The sequence below is a fragment of the Sebastes fasciatus genome, chromosome 9 (genome assembly GCF_043250625.1).
Source record: "Sebastes fasciatus isolate fSebFas1 chromosome 9, fSebFas1.pri, whole genome shotgun sequence".
Taxonomy (NCBI): Eukaryota; Metazoa; Chordata; class Actinopteri; order Perciformes; family Sebastidae; genus Sebastes; species Sebastes fasciatus.
In genome coordinates, this window is record NC_133803.1 from 1,351,564 (window position 1) to 1,376,549 (window position 24,986).

At 43.2% G+C, this 24,986-nt stretch overlaps 1 protein-coding gene across 3 annotated transcripts in view; it reads right to left on the minus strand.

Moving 5' to 3' along the window:
• LOC141773433 (rap1 GTPase-GDP dissociation stimulator 1-B) overlaps window positions 1-22,845 on the minus strand; it is a 50,241-nt gene extending 27,396 nt beyond the window's left edge. For 2 of the 3 annotated variants that reach the window (XM_074645258.1, XM_074645255.1), the window contains exons 1-7: window positions 22,695-22,845; window positions 22,525-22,664; window positions 12,360-12,464; window positions 11,056-11,178; window positions 9,777-9,902; window positions 7,788-7,916; window positions 5,936-6,061 (exon numbers count right to left, since the gene is read on the minus strand). In XM_074645258.1, the coding sequence (XP_074501359.1) occupies window positions 5,936-6,061; window positions 7,788-7,916; window positions 9,777-9,902; window positions 11,056-11,178; window positions 12,360-12,464; window positions 22,525-22,537 (622 nt within the window). In that variant the 5' untranslated portion in view covers window positions 22,538-22,664; window positions 22,695-22,845. Of the gene's footprint in view, window positions 1-5,935; window positions 6,062-7,787; window positions 7,917-9,776; window positions 9,903-11,055; window positions 11,179-12,359; window positions 12,465-22,524 lie in introns of all 3 variants that reach the window. The other variant, XM_074645257.1, reaches the window with a different exon arrangement.
• Between the last annotated feature and the right edge of the window lie 2,141 nt (window positions 22,846-24,986).

The following is a 24,986-nucleotide window of genomic DNA, read 5'->3' on the forward strand; positions in this document are numbered from 1 at the left end:
AGACCAGGAAGGTGAGTTTAATGAGGAACAGGAGAGACGCCGCCTTCATGATCTGCTCCACCACGACTTTGTAAGGTCTGTTTTTGGATCTTCTGCTTCCTTGACAAGTCACAGTAAGTCCAACCATCACTCATTGATTTCATCTATTGCAGCCAAACGGGCAGATGCAGCAGCCTAACTGGCTGCGAAGGAAGCGGAGTATGAGATGATGCTAGAGGAAGAAAGACAAAGGGAACTGATACGAGAATTAGAGGAACAACAACGGAAAGCTATGGAGGCACAAAAACGTGAATTGGAGTGACTACAGGCAGAAAAAGAAGTGAGGGCAGCACAAGCTATGCTGAATGTCTACGACAAGGAGATGAGACTCGAAGTTCCTGCACACATTAACAATGAAAGGAACAAGGAAGCAAAAATATGCTTATATCTGCAGTACCTCCATCCCATGTTGCAACACACTCCAATGCTGACATTTCCGCTCTTGCTCAGGTCTTTCAAGACGGCATAGCCTTAAATAGGCTCCCTGTTCCAGAGCCATTTATCTTCAATGGTGATCAAATATAGTTCATTGAATGGAAAGCAGTGTTTACCTCACTCGTTGACCAAAGGTCAATTGCTCCAGCTGGAAAACTCTACTATCTGAAGAAATATGTTGTTGGCTCAGCACGCCAAGTTCTAGATGGCACCTTCTACCGAAACGACAATGAAGCCTCTCAAGATGCCTGGAATAGGCTGAAAAATCGCTATGGCCAGCCATTCACCATTCAGAGAGCATTCAGAGAGAAACTCACCAATTGGCCAAAGATTCAACCTAAGGATGCTGAAGGACTTTCTGAACATCTGCAAAAATGCCATGCCCCATGTCAAGGGTCTCGATATATTAAATGACTGCAAAGAGAATCAGAAGCTTATTCATAAGTAACCAGATTGGGCAGCTTCCCGCTGGAATCGACAAGTCACGCAAAGGCTGAACGAGAAGCAAGAATTTCCAAGTTTCAAGGACTTTGCCAGATTCATGTCAACTGAAGCTGAGATTGCCTGCAATCCAATTACGTCATTTCATGCTCTCCATTCATCAGACTCTGGCACAGACAAAAGAAATTTCAGAGACACAAAGAGAAACAAGGCCAGTGTTCTCACCACTTAATCAGTTACAGACAACGAAAGCCAAAGGTCAGACCAGAGAAAGGTCAAGTTATCATGTATTTTGTGCCAAGACAATAGACACCAGCTTAATACATGTTCCAAGTCTCCATGTTCCGAGATGCTGTTGAACGAACGACGGAACTATGTAAAGGAGAATTGACTCTGCTATGGATGCCTCAAACCTGGCCACAACGCAAAAGACTGTCGTCATCGTCACTTCTGTGACACCTGCAAGGGAAAACATCCTACAGCTCTCCATGATGACAACTATAGAAAGGAAAGGCCTTCAGGGACAAATCAAGGTGCTCATGCCACGTCACTCGCTGTAGCAGGCGAAGGCTCATCTATTACATCGATGGTGGTACCAGTGTCATCTAAAAACAATCCAACCGCTGGGAAACTTGTCTATGAGTGGAAAGTACACGCTTGTCACAAGTGAGAGAGTTTCTGACCTTTGTGTAAGGGGACACAGTTCTGCCATTCAAATCAATCTACCAGCTGTTTATACAAAGGACTGCATACTGGTAAACCGGGCTCACATTCCAACTTGTGAGACGGCTAAACAATGGAGTCATCTCAAAGAAATCAAGGTGAAATCCAACCACTGAAGGACTGTGAAGTAGGCGTTTTGATCAGTCATTCTAGGAGGAAACGAGGAACCCTATGCTGTACGGACAGATTTAGGATGGAATATTGTAGGGAGCTCATCACAAGGCCATGATTTGCTGAACACAAGAAGTCTGTGTCACAGAATCTCTGTTAAGGAAATGCCTCCATTAACTCCTGCCGATGCTATTCGAATCCTGGAATCTGACTTCAAGGACAGCAACAATGACAGCAAAACAGTGTCACAAGATGACATCACATTCCTAAACAGGCTAGATAAAGGCATACAGAAGAATACACATGGCCATTGTGAAATGCCTCTTACGTTCAAAAACAGACCCAGCTTGCCTGACAACAAAGACTCCGCCATGGTACGCCTCAATCACCTAAAAAGGAAATTGCAAAGGGACAGAAGGTATAAGGAGCAATATGTCAAGTTCACGGAGGAAGTCATTGAAAAGGGAGAGGCAGAGCAAATCGAAGATGGAGGGAGTGAAAGTGAGAGATGGTACATTCCACATCATGGTGTTCGTCATGCAAAGAAGCCAGATAAACTTGGCGTGGTGTTCGATTGCTCAGCCAGATACAAGGGAACCAGCTTGAATGACCACCTCCTCTATGGCCCTGACATGTTGAACAGTCTCAGCGGAGTCCTCATCCGATTTTGACGGCACCCTGTTGCGCTGATGTGCGACATTGAAAACATGTTTCATCAGTTCTATGTTGATGATGTTGATCGCAACTACCTGCACTTCCTTTGGTGGAAGCAAGGAGACCCGAACTCAAAGCCTAGCGAGTTCTGTATGAAGGTGCATCTGTTCAACACAGCCTCCTCTCCTGGATGTGCAAACTACGAGCTGAAGTATCTAGCTAAGGAGAATAGTGACCTCTACCAACAAGGCTCATTGTTTATCATGCGGGACTTCTATGTAGACGACGGAGTCATAAGTGTCGAAAGCACTGATGATGCTATTAAGCTTGCAAGAGAAGCACGTGAACTCTGTGCCATGGGCGGTCTACGTCTACACAAATTTGTATCAAAGGACAGAGAAGTCCTAGAGAGTTTACCACCCTCCGAGTGAGCAACCGAGGGGAAGAATATGGACCTAGCATTCAACGATCAGCCACTTGAGAGAGCTCTCGGGATTCAATGGGATGTGGAGTCTGACCGCCTCCAACTTAACGTCAGCCTCAAAGCTCAGCCTGAAACACGCCGTGGCATTCTGGCTACAGTGGCCACCGTGTATGACTCTCTCAGGTTTGTGGCGCCATTCCTGCTAAAGGGAAGATCATTCTTCAGGCGATGTGTAAGCGTGGCACAGGCTGGGACGATTCTCTCATCGACGAGCTTTGTCCAAAATGAGAACATTGGATAAGTGATCTGGCTCATTTGGATAAGGTCACCCTACCCCACACTTATGGACCTGCTGGATTTAGAAAGGTCTCAGAGCTGCATCATTTCTCGGATGCCAGCATGAAAGGTTATGGTCAGTGTTCATACCTTAGACTTCAGAACGAAGAGGGAGATGTTCACTGCACCCTATTGGTGGGAAAATCATGCGTCTCACCAACCAAAGTCACAACCATTCCAAGATTGGAGTTGACAGCTGCAGTTGTTTCTGTGAAGATGAGCAACATGCTAAAGGAGGAATTGGATCTACTGACACTGAAGAGTTCTTCTGGACCGACTCAAAAGTGGTCTTGGGTTACATAAAAAATTAAGCACGCTATTTCCACACCTTTGTGGCTAACCGTGTTCAGAAGATTCAGCTCAGCTCAGCTACTCAACAATGGAAATAAGTCCTAACCAATGAGAATCCGGCTGACCACGCTTTTAGGGGCTTGACTCCCAGTGAGCTTCTGTCATCCACCTGGCTCACTGGACCCAAGTTCTTATGGAACAAGGAAATGAAGCTGCCAGCAGATGAGATTCCAGAGTTAACAATTGGTGATCCTGAAGTCAGAAGTGCTCTAGCACTTACCACAAGAACCACAGAGCGAGTAAGCCTCGTTTATTGCTTGTCTAAGATTTCATCTTGGTCACTGGCTACTCGATCTGTTGCACGCATTTTAAGATGCATCAGGAAAAACAGATCAAACAGTCTCACTACTGTAACAGAACGAGAAGATGCAAAACGTTGCATAATCAAAGACTTGCAGGAAACGTGTATCGAGAAGAGTTGAAACTGCTGAGCAGAGGGATTCCCCTACCATCTCACAATACATTATACTCTCTCGATGCTTTCCTTGACAAAGATGGTATCCACAAGGTGGGAGGAAGGCTGTGCAACGCCTCTCTTTCCAAATCCATCAAGCACCCTGCAGTCATTCCAAAGATCATGACATCACGAGGATGATTATCGCTCATCACCATGACAGGAAGAAGCAACAAGGTAAAGGTCTCACCATTAATGAAATCAGGTTCAACGGCTACTGGATTCCAGGAATCAACCGGACAGTAGCACCCTACATTCATCAATGCGTCACATGTAGACGGCATTGGAAACCAAAGGAGGAGCAAAGGATGGCTGACTTACCCCCTGGGCATGTGGAACCGTCACCCCCATTCGCTTTCTGTGGAATGGACTGCTTTTGCCCGTTCCTTACGAAGCAAGGAAGAAAGGAGAACAAGAGGTGCGGACTTCTCTTTACTTGCCTAAGCTCCCGTGCCATTCATATTGAGATGCTTGACAACATGTCAACTGACACGTTCATAAATGGCCTTCGATGTTTCATTGCCATACGTGGCGCTGTACGTCAGATCAAGTCTGATCAGGGAAGCAACTTCGTTGGAGCCAAAAATTAACTCAAAGAAGCTTTAAAGGAAGTTAATGCAGACCGGCTGGCTGCATTTCTTGCAGAGAAACAATGCGACTTCAGCATGAACTATTCAAGCCATGTCAGAGAGGTGTGGGAAGTTGGAGTCGATGGTGAAAGGAATACCTTGCCAACATTGCTCTCAGACAGCGTAGGCATAACCCAAAAAGAAATCTGCAAGTTGGAGATATTGTCATGATGAAAGAAGATGATGTGCACAGGAATGAGTGGAGACTGAGTTTCAGAAACCACTACTGACAAGGACGGACTGGTAGGGAGAGTTAAAGTCTGCTACGGTGACAAGGAGCTTGGCAAGAAAGGTGAGCATCTCCACAAGAGCTCAGAAGTCGAGCGCCCAGTCCAGAAGCTGGTCCTGCTGCTGGAGACTTGCTAAGTCTGCCTCCCTCTCCCTATAGTTCATAATACCCCTTCTTAATCCTTTATAGTTAATAAAGGTTTTCCAGTTTTTTGCACAAGTTACCTGTGCTCCTTTAAGGGGGAAGGTCATTTTCAGTTATAAATCATTTGTGCTTAAAACTGTATAGTGTTCTATTATACACTCATGATTGTTAGGAGTGTAAATGACTCTTAAATGTGTATTAAGGTCCGTTTATAAGGCAATTACTTTCTACAAGCTTTTATTTTGATAGTCGCCTTTTTTATATTATGTGACTTTTATTTTGACGCCTCCTCCTGGATGGCTGATACTTCTACGGAGATTTACTGAAGGAAGGAAAGCATGCAACTTTCGCTGCTATATCCTCATCATAATCTGATACTTAAGCTCCTAGCCAGTACGGGAACAAGGTATTGTGTGTTTAATATGTTTTATGATTATATGCAGTGACATTATGTGATTTAGGTGGCCGTATTTACAGTGTGTGTGTTTATTTGTGTTGTCATTTTGACAATCTTGCTAACATCAGCTTTTCATTGACATCGCTGTAATGCTAGCCTTCTAACTTTTCATGGGCGCATATTAGGCTTAATGTTTAATTAATGCTAATATGTATGGCAAATACAGTATATGGATAAGGTTTGTAATGGTTATATTTTTGTAAGAGCTCTTTTTATTTTATTTATCTGTCCTTTAGCTCTTACGGTGTTTAAGGAAGAAAGGTGTTATCTGAAGTAAGGATATTACAGAAAGCAAATTCAATTTGTGTTCAAAATATGGCTGTCGACTGAACATAAATAAAAGGCTTCTGGAAACATCAGCACGCTTCACCGTTGTCTGGCTGAGGTCCAAATCTCTAATGGCTCATGACAAAGCCTGACTTTATTTATCCTTATTTAAAATGGATGTAAGTTTCCTCTAAGTCTTCCCTTTACTAGCCTCTTTCCTGAAACCCCCTGCAGGTCTTACCGCTCTCGCCCAGTGAGCCCAGTATTTCCAGAATGACATGTCGGCGTTCGGCATCAGGCGCCCGTTTCAGCTGAAAGGTCAGTACAGCTGCCACATCCAGCTCTGCCAGGGCATCCCGCGCAGAGTCTGCAAACATAGGCGTCTATAACTTTAGATAGTGTGGGGGTGACTATCCTGACTATCATACATCTGAGATATACAACTGATTTAACACAGCAGCTTTATGAAATGATGAATTTACCGCTCAGCTTAATAAGGGTTTCATTCAAGGGGAGACACTAAAGACAAAAACATCCTTTTTTCATGCACTGGTCAATTTTGGGGATTTTGGGTTATTTTGCTTCCATAACATGTCTTCTTCTTTCTTCTTCTTTTTTCAGACTAGTGGAAAGAAAACATCCAAAATACACATTTACTGTACATGCTGTTTATTTTACTACTTTTTCTATTTGTGTAGATTTCTCCTAAATTCACCAAAGATTTGCATTATATAATGATTCATTTGCTGATACAATCCATCTCTTTAAACGCTGTTTTCTCTCAGACTCTGAGACAGAAATCTCCACTTCAGTAGCACCAACATGCACCAGACTTTCCAGTTTCACTCCTATCTATAGTCTGAGGGTTTATACAGAGGGGTTTGTTCATAATCATTCATTTATATAATATCTTAATCCTAAAAACATTGCTTGATGTTGACAGTAAAGTTCCCGCTGTGAAAACCTTTTGACTGTAATATGTCAACAAAATGAAACAATAATGTTTAACCTGGCTTCATCAAATGTTCACATTTATATTCTGGAAATGTACGCAGATTAGCACACATTCAGTGAGATAATGCCTCATTTAAACTTACAATTACAGAAAACTTGTAATACAAAAAATAATTGTCTTAATGTAAGTGATCAAGTGGGGAAGTTTTATGGTGATATCAACTCAACTTTTTACCCTCTTCGTCTGTAGTGTCCCCTTTTAAAACATATCACAGTGCTGGCCTCCCTTTAATTCCTTTGTCCTGGTGACATCACTGTATAACCTCTGGCTCATTGTTTTTACGGACTTAAGTCAGATATCGAGCGTAGCGTTAGTTCAGGTAGGCCATAATGTCAAGCTCTGCTCATATGACAGCTATCAGCTGATAGCAGCAGATCTTAAGCCAGCCCAATCAGCTGATGCATCAGCTGACGGATCAGCTGATTCCCCTCTATGCATTCATTGGCAAATTTCATACAGGTCGCCTTATTTAAGCTGCTTCAGCCTGCCTACCTTTGCTGCTTCCTCTACAAGCCGCTCGCAACCCACCTCCACCCCACCACCTCCTTTTAATACTGTGTCTGACTTAATCAATGTCATTTCTGTTGTCATTGATGCCGGTTCTGTTCTGCACCCAGGGGGGTCTTTGCTGCTGCTCTCCCTTGCCTTTGGCTTTCCATGTATGCACATGGAAGGGCAAGGAGGTGTGCTCTCCTTGCCTTATGCTATCACGTAGGCATGTGGATCCACGTATGCACGTGGATGGGCAGGGAGGTCCCAGAGCAGAGCCATACCGCCAAATATACTGTAGATATTACTGCAAATGGAAATAAGTTTCTTTGACTAAAGTGGTCCTGACTGAAATGTATTTGTTTGTTGGTTCTTCCCACTGACTTCTCATGGCACTGCACACAAACAGTGTGTGTTTGTGCCCATGTACCTGAGTGTGTTTCATATGATGACATGGAGAAGATGTGAACACATCACAGAGATGACCCAATAGATGTGAGGGACATGTTTAAATACGGAGACAATGTGATTCAAATCACAGCTAATTCATAATGATTTACTAAAATAAATAGAAATACTAAATAATCACCCATGTCAGCGAGGTTACAGAGAGCCAGCAGGCAGACGTTGACCAGAGGGTCGTTCTCTGGATACTCCCTTATTATGGACACCAGTCTGGGGATCACTCCACTCTGGACTAACTGGTCCTGTTGGTATGCTGAGAGGAAGGTCAGAGAGAGAGAGCGAGAGAGAGAGAGAGAGAGAGAGACATTAGGGTTAAAGTGACAGATATCGACACATTGTTTTGTCATATTTGCTCAAACTGTCACTAAATCCTGACAGTAGTAGATGAGACAGAGAATCTGTGAATAAATCAGGTTCCTCTGCCTCCTCCTAGTGCTCCTGATGACATCTGCAAGATTCCAATGCGCCTGAAGAAACATACTTCTATCTGGCGTGAAGAGATGATCGTGTTGCTCTTGCTCTATCTATCTGGCGTGGAGAGGAGGTCTTGTTGCTCTGGCTCTATCTATCTGGCGTGGAGAGGAGGTTGTGTTGCTCTGGCTCTATCTATCTGGCGTGGAGAGGAGGTTGTGTTGCTCTGGCTCTATCTATCTGGCGTGGAGAGGAGGCTGTGTTGCTCTGGCTCTATCGATCTGGCGTGGAGAGGAGGTTGTGTTGCTCTGGCTCTATCTATCTGGTGTGGAGAGGAGGCTGTGTTGTTCTGGCTCTATCTATCTGGCGTGGAGAGGAGGTTGTGTTGCTCTGGCTCTACCTATCTGGCGTGGAGAGGAGGTCTTGTTGCTCTGGCTCTATCTATCTGGCGTGAAGAGATGGTCGTGTTGCTCTGGCTCTATCTATTTGGCGTGGAGAGGAGGTTGTGTTGCTCTGGCTCTATCTATCTGGTGTGGAGAGGAGGTCATGTTGCTCTGGCTCTATCTATCTGGCGTGGAGAGGAGGTTGTGTTGCTCTGGCTCTATCTATCTGGCGTGGAGAGGAGGTTGTGTTGCTCTGGCTCTATCTGTTTGGCGACACCAGAAAGCTGCTCGACATCCTCCTGGATCCACCCTCTCACATATGTTCACATTATAAATATTAATTTTTGTCATATGGATTGTCTATGTTGTATGTTCATGATGTTGTTACTCTGTACACACGACATCTATTGCACGTCTTTCCATCCTGGAAGGGGGATCCCTCCTCTGTTGCTCTTCTTGAGGTTTCTAAAAAAAATTTTCCCTGTTAAAAGGTTTTTTTTGGTTCAGTTTTTCCTTATCCGATGAGAGGGTGGTACTGTAAAGGACGGAGGGTGTCGTATCCTGTACAGATTGTAAAGCCCCCTGAGGCACATTTGTGATTTGTGATTTTGGGCTATACAAATAAAATTGACCTGACTACTTTAGTGTACTGTTTAGCTGTAAAATGAGAATGGTTTTCTCCGGCCGGTGGGCGGTGCTTGGTTTTGGCTAGACTGTTCTCAACATGGCGGCCGGGTCACAAACTTTCTCATTTTACAGCTAAACAATACACTACAAGATGTTTCTGAGAACATCTGAGGAGAGAAATAGACATTACAGTAACAGAATATTGATTCATGTTTGATCAGCGCTGCCTAGTTTGACTGTTGGTCGGAGTTCAGGAGCAGTGATTGACAGCTGCTTAGAGACTCCTCAGCTCTGTCATTAGGAGTACTAGGAGGAGGCAGAAGAACCTGATTTATTCACAGATTATATTCCTCATGTACTCCTGTCAGGATACTGTGACAGTTTGACCAAATATGATAAAAAGTCATTTTTATTAAAGTTACCAACTGTAGCTTTAAAGTCATTATTTCACTTCTTGCTCTCACAGGTTTGCTGTAATTATGAGATGGTAACTAATGATAAATAAATACAAATCACCACATTTAACTGAGTCATAATTAAAGATCATTTTACATTAGAGAACCATAAGCCATATACGTAATTAATACCTATTCAAACCTGAAGACATGCTGCATGTCTCTGTAACGTTGAAAAGAACACCGTTCATCATCGGTGAACCCGCTGACTGAGCCAGCGGTGTCACACCAACTCACAGTTGTCAAAGCAGATGCGTCCAATGGCCCTGCCGGTGTTCAGCAGCATCTCCTGGTTATTGCAGTTCAGATGGGGAACCAGCACCTTCACCAGGTCTGCCTCAATGCACGGCTCCCTGACTGCAGCTACAACACACACAAGGAGAACCTTTAACCTCTTTAATGCCCCCTTAAAGAAAGTCCCTTGAATCTGTGTTGTATGTGAGACCACACCCAGCTCGTCATTTTACAGACATATATTCAGAGTGTGGCTTCTTGCCAGTGTATCACAACGGCACCATGAACCTTGTGGAAAAGTTAGTCAAGGGACGAAGAAGAAACAATATTTTTAGCAGCGTGGATGGAAAGTCCTCAGAAATAATGGAAATATGTGTCACAATGATTTCCTCACTTCTGTTCATTCTGCCTCTCTGACCATCATTCAGTCACATGCTCCTTCACTGCCATTCATTCCCTACGTCCACCAGATGTCCTCAGACTTTTCCACCCAGCCACTCCCTCCTGCCCAGCAGTAACCCCGCTCCATCACCTAACCTTCCCCGCCTGCTCACCTGTTTACCATTCCCCTGAGAGCAGCACATTTTACAAACCAAGATCAAACTATAATATTAGACAAATACAAAGAAGTTAAACACATAATCCAGTCTAATAGTAGCAGTTGAAGCTGTCAAATGTAGGAAGGACAGCTGGCAAAAGAAGACAGAAGATGAGTCCATCCTCATCTCCTCCATCACCATCTGTACGCTGCAGCTACAGCCAAGGACAAGGGCAGACTGCAGCGTATCATTCACTCCGCTGCAATCTACCGTACCGTCCTCTAGGACCTGTAGGCCTGTAGGCCTGTAGGCCTGTAGGGGCTGGAGCCGATCCCAGCTTACATTGGGTGAAGGCAGGGGTACACCCTGGACAGGTCTCCAGACTATCACAGGGCCGACACATAGACACAGACAACCATTCACACTCACATTCACACCTACGGGACATTTAGAGTCAACAATGAACCTAACCTGCATGTCTTTGGACTGTGGGAGGAAACCTGAGCACCTGGAGAAAACCCACACTAACATGGTGAGAACATGCAAACACTGGGAGAACATGCTAACACCACACAGAAGGGCCCCGAGCGGGGTTTGAACCTGCGACCCTCTCTTGCTGTGAGGCAACAGAGCTAACCACTGCACCACCGTGCAGCCGGCAAATCTCGTATATCAAATATAATCAATATCTTGTTTTATATTATCCAAGAACAAAACAAGTTATAACCACAGTAGCAGTATACCTTCTCTTGCCATCTCTGCCACCACCAGAGCCACCTGGCAGCTCAGGCTGCTTTTGCTCCGTAAGGCCTGAGCCAGGGTCGGTAGAATCCCACTTCTGGTGATCTCAACAGCAGCATCCTTCTCTGTGGACACACAAATTAATTTGTTCAGAGTGAAAACAATGACAGGCTATCAAAAGACAGCATATTCTAGAAATATGCAAAGTTAGTTTTGGCTACTAGTTTGTAGTTTACACAGTAAAGCCCAGGGGTCTCATTTATAAAACCGTGTATAGGATCCACACTAAATGTTTGTACTAGACGTACAAATGAGGAAATGAACGTACGGCAAAAATATTGTGATTTATCAAACCATGCGTACGCCTGTCAGTGCGCAATTTCCTTTTATAAATCACAAATCAACTTGGAATTGTCCTCACATGGATCAGCCTCATATCCCGCCCTCTACACGCCCACATTTGCAAATCGACCACAAATGGTCGATGCAAAGCACCTCATGAATGTTTCTGTATAGTAATGAGCCTGCTGGATGCCCCGATAAATGAGTTATGTTATATGAGACACCTGATGTGACTTTGACTCAATAAGTATGTGATGACTCCGAGTGGTCTCATTCAAAAAGACACTGTCACAGATGTTTAGTGGTGTCTCCCTGACCTTTTCTCTACTGCCACCATCAGACTTTCACTTTCACCCAACATACACCATGTGACAGTCTAACAGGCAAACTGTGCCACCCTTACACCAAATAGTCAATATGCACACAAAATTCAGGCTAATGTAAAACACACCTTGTTAAAAATATGTGATGTGATGGTTTACATGTAGGTCACATGCCTGAAAAAGTGCCAGGGTGCTTTGAGAGGTCACTGTGATCTGTAAGGCTATACCAGTACAAGAACAGATTTAAAGGGTGCATGACACTGCCTGTCAAATGTGTCAGCTCTGTTATCATTCCTCAGTGGAGAGCAATTTAAAAAACATTGTAAAGGTGATTCATTTTACTTTTGCTTTGTTGTCCCAGGCCAAATTTTCTCTGTATGAATTGTAATGTATCGAGTATATTTTTGTACATAGGTGGGCGTATTCATGTATGCATGTGCATGTGAACAGTACCCTCCCACCCACCGGGGGTACACAACTCAGCAACACAACCAGGACTACAGATCTATGGTGCTGGCAGGATGGAATAAACTACAGGAACTGTAGAGATTAGAACGTATCCGGACAGTGTACGGCACGGGTTAGACTCATGGATGTGTGTGTGTGTGTGTGTGTGTGTACAGGTGCGTTACAAGACTTACTCTTTTCTAAAAGAGCAGCCAGCACTGTGTCCAAATGAGGCTTGAGCTCCTCTTCAATGAGCTCCGTACTCACACTGATGGCCTTCAGTGCTTCGCTCAGAGAGTCTGCAACACACACAAACATTCAGCAGTTAACAATCCGCCAGCTTCAGAAGTCATCCTTCTCCTTACATAAGCATTCTTATACTCTATAAATATACTCTTCTTGGCCTAAACCCAACATTGTGGTTCTGCCGTTACTCTGGTGGGATCCATTATTGTCCAGTTGTGCTACCAGCAGATCACTTTGTTCACTGCTGCTGGCATTAATAAACCCTTAAAACTACAGACTAGTAGATTAACATATCTCTTCTCTTTCCTATGTCTTTTGTGTTTTTTCAGCAAAAGTCAATCACTCTGTGCTGGGCTGAAATGGGGTTAGGGTTAGTTGTGATGTCTTTTTTTTTTTTGTCACTAAAGTTTATGTCCACACCAACATGTAGGATGTGTATCAGGGCCAATCAGAGCCTTTCAACGCATTATAATACAAAGCCTGCTCTATTTCCAACCCTCCGTTTCTTATTAAATATTGTGGTCTGGGTATGCCATCTGTCAACAACACCATATTGTGTTTCATTAAAACACTGGAACATGTTTTTGTTGGTGCTGGAGATAAAGAGAGGCTGAATTCATCCTGACAGATCCACATTGAAACCTCTCCAATATCTCCATAGATACTATACTGTATATACTGTGTATACCTATACTGTTATTCCCCAGTGTCCTCCTACTGAGCCTATACTGAGTTTTCACAGCTAGCTAAACTCCTCTTCAGAACATCTCTCCAAGGAGCAGGCGCAAGTTGTTGTTTAATCTGAAGAAACGGAAAAAAGGTAAAGTAAAAACAAAGGTACGTAAAATCACAGGAATACACTGGCAGGAAAGCAGGTAGTACATGAACAATAAGCAGGTAGTCACATGGTAACACAATATTAGAAAAGTGGAACAAATGACCAAACAATTATTCATCTATAGCACTAAAGTGGTAATATAATGATTAACAATAAAGTCACTGAAACAAAAGGGTGGCTGAAGACTATCTTCACACATGACCACTTAGACTTCCTGTCTGAAAACTCTTCCTCTATGCTACACAGGAAGTCCAATCACTAAACCACATGCAACACCAGAAACAACCACTAGATGGCCCTAAAGAGAGAAACCATATTCTAAACAGCTCCAACACAATAACACTATGAGACATAGACCAACACAACACCTGATGATGATGATGATGATGATGATGATGATGATGATGATGATGCAAGTGCACAAAAAGACTATTACTACTATTAATGTTGGCTTACCAAAGGTTACGTTGTGTAACTGTGTCATAAAGGCAAATATATGAAATGCTACAAAGTTATTGAACCCTTTGGACTTTTATGAGCTCATGCTCTTTCCACTAGCAGCACTTTCAGGACCAATGTTACATTTATATCTGAACTAAAGACAGCGCCCAAACGAGCAAACCAGGCATGAGCAACATGGCGGGTCGGTCGCCTGACTCAAAGCATCTGTGCATCCCAGCGGAGCTGGATCGTTCACCTCGTGTGTGTCCAGCAAAAAACGGTAGTGCAACCATCTGTTTTTTTAGGTTCTTTGAATATCATTTCTATAGTTCATTAATTGATGAATTTATTTTGATAGCCAGAATCGCTAGAATCACTGCCTTCACTGATTCATTGATTTATGAGTCCTGTGTGCTCAATCTGATTCGCCTTTTCTAAAGCCCTGTTCACACCTGGTATTAACATGCGTCCTCAGTGATCCGATCACAAGTGGACAGCTCTAAGTACAGGTGTGAACACACTCAAGACACATTGAGGACACACTGAGATCGGATCTTTCAGACCACATTCAGAGGTGGTCTGGGCCACATATGACCTCATTCAGCGTCTATACAGGTAGTAGTGTGCCCTTAATGCCACGAGGCAGAGAGCAACGTGATCTCACAAACATACGTGAAACTACCACGACCTCTTAACAGCATATTACGTGTTCCAGGTATGGAGGTCGTTGTGGTGGATGGGAATGCAGCTCATTTTCAGGCCTCTGTCACAGACCTGCCTCTCATTAAGAGTATCCCTATCCACAATCTCCTTCTCCTTCCCACACCTTAACCATCATTTATTCATAACCATGATCGTTCTTTAACCAATACTCTAGTTTCCATGGGCAGAAATAGAAGGAATGAATAATGTTGTCAATGAATGTAATCCAGGGTCCTGTAGAACTATCCAGTATTGACGTTCTGGTGCGGTGATGAGGTTGAATAAACTGATCAGTTCCTTTGGTTCCTTTAGGGTCATTTAACCTGAGACATCTAGGATATGTCTTCCACTGCTGGCGTGGAATAAAGCTCAGGCACAAACTTTAGGAGCTACTTCAACAAATGCACAAATAATATAATATAATGCATTACACACACACACACACACACACACACGCACAAACACACACACACACACACGCACACGCACACGCACACACACACACACACACACACACACGCACGCGCACGCACACAAACGCACACGCACATACACACATACACACACACACACAGTGAGGAGAGACCTGCAGATGGTAATCACCTAAACTAATCCCTTGTAAGTCGAATGAAAATAGCCTGAGTGGAGAGGGGGCCGGGGGGGGGGGGTATCAGGCTGATATACAACATGCTACGTCAGGATCTAACCTCCTTCTGTGTGTGTGTGACAAGAGAGAAGAGAGCAGGCGACCAGCTAACTGATCCGTCCCACAGAGAGCAGTGAGGGAATCCCCACGCTGCTGATTACAGATGCCTCAACTCCACATATACAAACATACATAATGTGTAATAACCTCATTTATATTCTGTCATCTCAGATATGTGAGTTACTGCCAGTTATTGATAAGATGCATAACTCTTATTCTGTTAAGGTGCACTGTATATATTGAAATGTTTAGTGCATTAGTAATAGGAATATATATCACTCTGTTCAGACAGTGGTTTAGTCATTTACAGTTGTATGTTTTCAACATGTTTCCAGCAGGCTGGATCACTACTTTATTTATTTTAGAGAATGAATGACCTGGTGAACTCTGGGTAATCAAGAGAGAAAGACAGAGAGGAATTGGCATAGAGCAGAGACACACAGGTGTGAGGGTCCAGATAGACCAGATACGTTTCCGTGGTGTTTTATACAGTATACAGTATACGGTATACAGTATACTGTATGGTATACAGTATACTGTATACCGTATGGTATGCCGTATACCGTATACTGTATAACGTATACGGTATACCGTATGTTATACAGTATACCGTATACAGTAGACAGTTTAGTACACAGACTTGCCATCTGTTTTGCATAAAGCGAGTATACAAATGTCTACCGATGATTCCACACTGTATTACGCAGCAAATACAAGCGGAGAACTAGACCAAGTTCTATCGTCAGACCTAAACTTGGTGTTTCATTGGACAAAAAAAAAACAAGTTGGTACTAAATATCTCAAAAACCAAATCCATTATTCTGGGATCTAGTCATAAACTTTCATCTTTGCCCACACTGAATCTCTACTTGGACAGTTAACCTATACAGCAGGTGGATAAGGTCACATTACTGGGACTAACTATAGACAGTCAATTGTCATGGGTAGAGCACATTGTGTTGTTCCAGCACACATTCTGGGACAAGTAGTTAAATCTTTAAAGGGACTGTTTGTAACTTTTTAAGCGTATAAATGTACCGGGTTGGGACACATGCGCGCTCACATATGCACGCTCGCGTGTGGCCGGAGCCTCGTCTCCTCTGCCTGCTTGCCTGCACTCAGACAGAGCGCAAGTTCTCGCTGTCTCGCTCCACCTCTAGACGTGAACGCGCGCTCACTCCACACTGCAGAAGAGTTAGTTTAGCTCTGAGAATATCTAGTGAATGTACAGGGGACGTTTGTGCAGAAATAAATGCTGCAGCTCCTCCAGACCAACAGAGGTTTCCCGTGTCTTGTGAAGTGACGGGGCTCCTCAACGAGTTACGTTATCATCTCATTACCGAAAGGGTGCCGGTGTCTTCGGCTGCCAGCTGCGGTCAGGAGGCGATAACGTAACTCATTGAGGAGCCCCACTGCCTCAGCCTGCGCTGAGGCAGGAAAAGCCAACACTAGGATCAGCAGTGATTCATGGAGAGACCTTGGTCTGGTCAGCTAACATTACTGCCAAGCAGCTGAAATATAGAGTGATACTGTGGTTTTAGATGACGTGTGTCACCTCACTGTGTTGAGCGATGCTCCTTCATGTCTATTTAGAGCGCGCAAGCGCAAGCCCGACGCTGACGTTCGTTGATTTCAAGGCCACAGGTGTCACTGTTAACAAGCATTTCTGAAAGTTACAAATAGTCCCTTTAAGTTTAAGCAACCTGGATTATTGCTCACCTGTATGGTGTACTGCAGAAACTACAAATTGCCCAAAACAGAGCTGCAAGACAAGTCTTAGACTGCCCCATGAGAACAAACACAGACAGCATGCATCATAAACTGTCATGGTTACCAGTAGAGAAAAGACTCGCCTTAAGCACAGCGACATTCTTTAGTAACAGCATTTATTCTACTAAACCCGAATTTCTATACAGTCAAATTACCAAATGCAGGGACGTTCACAGTCATTTCCCTAGAACAGCGGGTGATGGCCAAATCATGTTACCTCACCCAAAATCTAATGCCTTAAAAAAGACGGTCATTTATCGTGCCATCAATCATTGGAATAGCTGCCCTCTTTACATTCGTCAGTCCTCTAACAAATCCTCATTCAAGTACCATCTAAGAACACATTAATGGAGCAGCTGATCAATAGTCCAGTGTTGGTCATGTATGTTTTTTTTTTTCCTTTTCCTTTTTTTTCCTTTTCCTTTTGCCTTCAGGCTAAATGGTTGTGGAAGATGTGTATGAATGTGAATTTGTTTGGAAAATTTGAATGTTATTAGTGTAACACAAATATGATGTTGTATGTAGTATGTATGTCATAAATGAAATGTACTTGATTTCGGACCCCAGGAAGACTAGCTAGTGCCATTGGTATCAGCTAATGGGGATCCTTTTTAAATGAATAAATAAATAAGGTATACGGTATACGGTATAGTATACGGTATACGGTATAGAATACGGTATACTATACCGTATACAGTTTATAGTATACAGTTTATAGTATACGGTATACTATACCGTATACCGTATACTATATACCGTATACCGTATTTATTTATTCATTTAAAAAGGATCCCCATTAGCTGATACCAATGGCACTAGCTAGTCTTCCTGGGGTCCGAAATCAAGTACATTTCATTTATGACATACATACTACATACAACATCATATTTGTGTTACACTGTGTAGACTTTCATGCATAGTATACTGTATACCGTATACTATAAACTGTATACTGTATACCGTATACTATACCGTATACCGTATAGTATACGGTATACAGTGAACTGCTTCGCTGGTCAACTCACTCGGACGTGTGTGAGTTTGTCAGAGATGGAGAAGATCCAGAGGTCGTCGCAGACGTTTGCTCAGCTCTGAGGTTCTCTACCAGTGAGACTGGTGTTCCTGCTCTTCATAGCTGCTGCAGACCGAAGGACAGGTGATTTGTACGGACGCGGTAGGAGCAGCTTTCACTCTACAGGAGGTAACATCACTGCTTTTTGTTTCTTCATGAGCTCCAACGTTAGGAATCTTAATGCAAGCTTGCTTAAAGAACCAACTAGAACAAAGAGTGCACTCAGGTTAACACAGATTTAAGATTAAACTCCCCGGGTCTTTCTGTTTAGTTTCCATTTTATTTTTCATATTGTGTGGTCCTGTGTTTTATATGTGAAATAACTGCATTCAGTTAATACCAGGTTGAAGCTGAGATACTGTGTGTGTGTGCTGTTATTTCTCATTATAAGCTGTGTGACTGAATAAGTTTCTTCATATTTTTCTGATTATGTTGTTAATAATAACAGGATCATTCCCTTAGCCTCTCATTAGATATTAAAGGGAGTGAGAGTCATAGTTTACCGGAGACCGGTGTATTTTACAATGACATGTGTAAAGTGTTCCTCATATCACGAGCCTTTGGTGAGAGGGTTACACATGTACTTACATTAACATATGCAGGAGCTGGACACAATATCAGGGACACTTGCACAAACTAATCCAAGTCCAGTCCAGCCATAAATCCCATCAGCCATCATTATGATGTTTAGTGGTACTTAGAATGTGTCAGAGAGCTGTTGATCCACCTATATGATCAGTTTTTAAAGCTTTACATTGATGATGCTGCCTATGAGGTTCATGCCTCAGATTAGCAGTTAGCAAGTAAGTAAGTAAGTAAGACTTTATTTATATAGCACATTTCATACAGGAGTTGCAGTTCAAAGTGCTTTACATAAAATCAATAAAAAACAAGCAGCAAGAGCAGTGCATGGAGTCAACAAAATCATGATAAAAGTAATAAAACATTTTAGAACAGTAGAAATAGTCAAATATAAATAGTGCAGGATAAAATTCGTAGTGCAAGTTACAGAGAAAATGCTCTGGTAAAAAGATAGGTTTTAAGATGTCTTTTGAAAATGTCTGGCGTGTTTGCTTCCCTAATATTTATGGGTAGTGCGTTCCATAATTTTGGGGCGTAGTTGACAAATTAGACCCCATTACACCTGGCATTAAAACACGTCTAGATGGTCAGGTTGCTATCAGATAGTGTTTGACTGCATGAAAGTGCACGTGTAAATGCACCCAAAAAACATCGAGGACGGATTGTAATCCGACTGACCAAACCACCTCCGGAGCTGGTCAGGGATGCATTGTAACCACATTGAACACAAGTGTAAATGCAATGGCGTTTCCAATCCACATATAACTACTACGTGGGCGGAAACACGTAATTGCGTGTGAATGTTCCAAACCAGCGAGGAAGCAGCCATTAGCCAGTTAGCGAGCTAAGGTACTAGTAAGAAAGCAGAAAGAAAGCTTTCTATTCAAAACATTTGTGGACGAAGTAAAGACAAGACAGATTGTCTGCTTTCATTTTGGTCTGACAGAAGTAGCCTAAACAAGAGAAACTTGGCAATTCATATCGCTACCGAGCCATTGATGGAGCAGTGGCAACGCAAATGTTGGAGAGTGGCTACCTGGCCGCTATGCAAATGAGAGGAGGAAGTGACATTGGGTTGTTTGAGCTGGACAGAACAATCAGATCTCCATCGGATCTCAATGTAGACACCGGAGACACATATAGCAGGTGTAAATGTAAGCGGTTTTAATCATATCTAGATACAATCTGGATAAGAGACGCATTTTAATTAGAGTCAGCAGCAGCAGCAGCTTCAGAGGAGGCTGGTTGTTGGATGGTGACAACCACTGAATAGTTTCTGTCCCTCCATCAGCTAAACAGCACAGTGAGACAAACAGCTCAGTGTTCCTGGGACTGTCTGGTCTGAGTGTTACATCGGGTGGTGGAACAACTCCAAGCCTTGCATCAAAAGAGCAGAACATATTTGCCATTTTATGCAATGCAAAAACAAGAGAGATGAGCCCATGCTTTACTATCTGGAAACAATGATTTTACAAGTTTTGCATGTTAGAGAATATCTGTGTTTGTCTCTGAAGATAACTCTTCCCAACACTAACTTATTTCCCAGAAAGCAAAAGTTGTTCATTCAACATTGTGTTATAGGTCATAAAGGTTGATATATGGCTTTAAAACAATATCTTTACAGCAGTCAGTTTATATGTTGAATAAAATGACATTGAATCAACAGTACATAAGGGTAATGTTTTTAGCACCGGAATACTAACAGTTGTTTTTTTCCTGCACATTTTATGATTAGTTTTGCTGTATTTCTATACCGCTCTTCAAAATCAATAAACAGATGTTTTCTTTTTTTTAAAAAGAAAGAAATACTATCATTTAATCGATGCTGTTTTAATGTACCTACTGCCAACTTTTCCACCAAAATATTTTAAAAGAAATGAGGAATGAGGAACAATCATTGTCGCGGGTTGTCACGATGAATATAACAACTAAATATTTTATGTGTAATGTGGATATTGTTTCTGGAGGTAAATGGAAACAGAGTCAGTCCCTCCCCTGTAGAAAACATGTTCTATTCAACTGGTCCAACTGGGGAGAAGGGCTATGCTATATCATTTTATACCATGGTCTGGGTGAATACTCGATTCTGATTGGCTGCACGGTGTCCATTAATTCCTGGTAATGGACACCTTCTAAGTAGTTCTGGTGAAACTGTAAATTAATGCGTTGGCTACAAAAACATTTGAATATCTGATTTCCAACACTGAGTGTAACATTTGTTCTTCAGTGTCTCATCCTCTGAAACCTTACTTCATGCTAGGTTGACTCATAGCTGCCAACTGTTCCATTGACTGTAGCCTAAAGCCGTGGGCACACTGCCCGCATGAGGCTCGCGTGGCGTCTGCGTCGCGTGGTGGCTGCGTGATGCAGGAGTCTGGTGTTCACACTAGACGCTTGTTGGCTGCGTGTCGGCTGCATGTCGGCTGCCTGTCAGCTGTGTTTCTGCTGCTGCTGTCAGCCCTTTCTTTCTGCATAGAGTTTGTCTTTTAATGGCCATTTAACTTCATGATAAATATAATTTATATTTATTTTAGACAGAGAAAGGTTCAGAAACGTGTGGTAATTAGTTAATAATAGTAATAATCCACAATTAAAACTCCGTACTGTATTCATTTATGATGCTTTCCAACTCTCTGCTTGTTCCACATCACTGTCCGGCACATATTTCAGAATAAAAGCCTCGTGTTAACAAATGAAGGGATTCTGTCTATAGAAAAAACGCCTGAGGGCTTTTATTTTGAAATGAAAGCAGGAAGGCTTCCACTAGCACTACAAGCAAGCAATGACAGGTAATGCCATTAGAAGGTAAGCTGCAAACTTAAAGAAAAAATATTAATAATCTCAATCTAAAATGTATTGCAGTTAGCTGTACTATTACATGTCACTTTTGTTGGTTTTGCTAGTACTGTAAAGTTATAAACAATATGTTCTTCCTTTTCAGGATTCATGTGAACAGTATGTTCTGCTGACGCCTCCCTTGAGACTGCTGGAAGATTCATAACTTTCATCTGACTTAGTTTAAAATGTTGAAAGTGAAAATAAATGTTTCACAGTATTGTATTTTGGAAAGCTGCTTAAAATGTTATTTAGTATAATTACAGTTGAATGAAATGCCAGAATCAGGCAACCATTTTTCACCATTTTGTACTGGCTGCATGCAGGAGATACTTTAGTCTACCGGAGTTACTGTGTTGACTAAGTCAAAGTTCAGCCCTAGTTATGTTTGAGGCTGCGGTTGTTGGTATTCTTAAATGGGATTTTATTACACCACCCAATCAACCATCCAACCAATCAACCAATCAACCAACCAACCAAAAAATCAACAACCCAACCAATCAACAACCCAACCAACCAACCAACCAACCACCCTACCAACCAACCAACCAACCAACCAACCACACAACCAACCAACCAACCAACCAACCAGCCTACCACCCACCCAACCAACCATCCCAGCAACCACCACCTAGCCTCCTCTCCAATCCTCAAGGTTTTTAAAATGTGAGAAAACAAAGAAATGAAGAATGTGTATACAAGATTGTCTATAGTTCACATACAATCAGAGCGAAAAGTCCTCATATTCGTCAATGTTGTGTTCTCCCTTCCACTTTGCTGGGTTACTGTAGTGCTATAGTAGTGCAATGTCATGCCTGGTTTCTTGTAGTTCATGTTGTTCATGTAGTTCATCTACCTACCTACCTACCTACCTATCTACCTACCTACCTACCTACCTATCTATCTATCTACCCACCCACCTATCTATCTATCTATCTATCTATCTATCTACCTACCTGTCTCTCTGTCTCTCTGTCTGTCTGTCTCTCTGTCTCTCTGTCTGTCTGTCTCTAGAATGTCCTCAAACACAGATTCACATACTTTCACATTCCTTGGAATGTGACACCTAAAACCACGTAACCACAGCTGGTATTATACGTCATCACTCATATGAAACCACACGCACACATACTCACACTAGGGGATGTTTGCTATGTAGCTACTCACCGGTGTCTGTCATGGCTGCTGGTCGACAGGCTCTCTGCTGGCTGGCTCACTGCCTCTGCCTGTTAGCACTGTGTGTGTGTGTGTGTGTGTGTGTGTGTGTGTGTGTGTGTGTGTGTGTGTGTCTGTGTGTGTGTGTGTGTCTGTGTGTGTGTGTGCAAGTCTGTGCAAACGTGTGAGTGTGTGGCTAGCAGAGGAGCTACCCTCCCTTCTTAAGGTCAGGTGTACCCCGACTCTGTCTCTCACTCTGTCTGTCTGTTTCTCTCTCCTCCTCTCTCTCGCTCCCTCAATCCTATTATCTGACTCTCTCTCTCTCTCTCTCTCTCTCTCCCCCCCCCACCCCCCCTCCTCTTCCCTGCCGTTACTGCGCTTGCGTTCTCTCTCTCTGCTCATTTGCTGTCTGTTCCCATCATGGATGTGTTTCCCACCTCGCTGTTTCTCTCTCTCTCTCTCTCTCTCTCTCTCTCATCTATTAGAACATGTGACAACCAACAAATAATTATAATAATAAAAACAATATTTTTTTCAAATGTTTTTGAATTCTAAATCATTAATAATAGTGCAGATTTTGGTGGCAGATTTGTCTAAATAATATATAGAAGAGCCGACACACCATGAGGCAGTGTTCCTGACGGAGGTACCCCTGCTTGAATCAGAGCCATGGGCAGGTCTCGGTCCTGGGGCAGGTTATGGACCTTGGGCAGGTTATGGACCTGGGGCAGGTTATGGACCTTGGGCAGGTCACGGACCTTGGGCAGGTTAAGGACCTTGGGCAGGTTATGGACCTTGGGCAGGTTAAGGACCTTGGGCAGGTTATGGACCTTGGGCAGGTTACGGACCTTGGGCAGGTTATGGACCTGGGGCAGGTCACGGACCTTGGGCAGGTTACGGACCTTGGGCAGGTTATGGACCTGGGGCAGGTCTCGGACCAGGGGCAGGTCTCGGACCAGGGGCAGGTCTCGGACCTGGGGCAGGTCTTGGATTGGCTGTGGGCATCAGCCACATGGGGAGGCCTGCTGGATAATTCAACTGAGATGAGGGCGCAGAGGAAGCCCCCCCCCAGGACAACACTCTCCATCACACTGTCAGTGGAGAGGCTTCATGAATGAGGAACAAGGAATGGGAGATTGGCATAGCCCAGTTCCCACAATAATCAGCATATCCATCCTTTGAAAATATGAAGACTTACCCATAGTGGCCTGCGTAAAGCCTGGGTGAAGACCCACCAGAAAATGGCTCTTCACTCTACTACCCAGTATCAGTGATGTTAATAGCATTCCTATGTGGGAAAAACAATGTAATGTGTGGCAGATATCACCATCGGGAGCTGAGTGCACACTGTTCTCATATGTTGGCGGTAGCCTCCCCATCAACCAACCACACATTACAAAGAATGGTGCAAAAGCAAATGTAGGATGCAAGTACTAAAATAAAAGCAAAAAGAAGTGAAAGAATTAACAACAGGGCTTGGTTAGGGGAGAGCTCAATGACACTGGAGGGTGACAAATAGGTTTTTATAATGCATGCAAGCTACCACCTGATTGGGCAGTGAGTGCAAGGATCTGTCTCAGTGTGTCGAGATGGAGCCTTGATGGGGTAAACCAATATCGAAGCCCGTTAGAGGTGCAGTGTGAGGGAGGGGGTAAAGGGTACTGTATGTGAGACGGATTATTTGTAAGTGTAAGTGTACAATTATGTCTTATGCCAACACATTCTCATCCCAACTCAGCACATACCGGCCCTTTGTGTTACGCCCCTTGTCATCACCTTGGCATCACGCCCCTTGGCATCACTTTGGCATCACCTTGGCATCACTTTGGCATCACCTTGGCATTACTTTGGCATCACTTTGGCATTATTTTTGCATCACCTTGGCATCACACCCCTTGGCATTACTTTATTTTCTGCATCAGAACCTCTTAATAGGTTTAGGAAAGAACTACATGTTTGGATATAACTACTACGTTTGTACAGTGAAAGTGACACTGAATGTTGGGTGTATACAATGAGGGATTAGTCACACTCCTAATTGCTCCACAGTTTCACTTTTCAAAAACATCCATAAACAAGTTAAAAACCAACCAGCTCACAATTTAATACCTCCTCCCGTTGTCATAACATTCTTTGTGACCTGAGTGATCAACGACGGTGTAACCTGAAACATTATTTTCCTCGACGCTGAAAAGGTGTTTGATCACTTTGAATGGGAGTAGCTATTTTCTGTCCTTAAGAAATTCAGCTTTGGGAAGAAATGTTGCTCTTGAATTTGCCTATTTTACACATCTCCCCAAGCTAACATCTGCACCAATCACACCTGCTCAAACTAAAATTTATATTGCCCTCGGAGGCAGAACACACCAGGGCTGCCCCTTGTCCCCTCTGCTGTTAATGATGGCTATACAGCCTCACTCTGCAGGTGTGACATGAGAAGGTGTAGAAAAAAGGCTATCTCTGTATGCGGATGA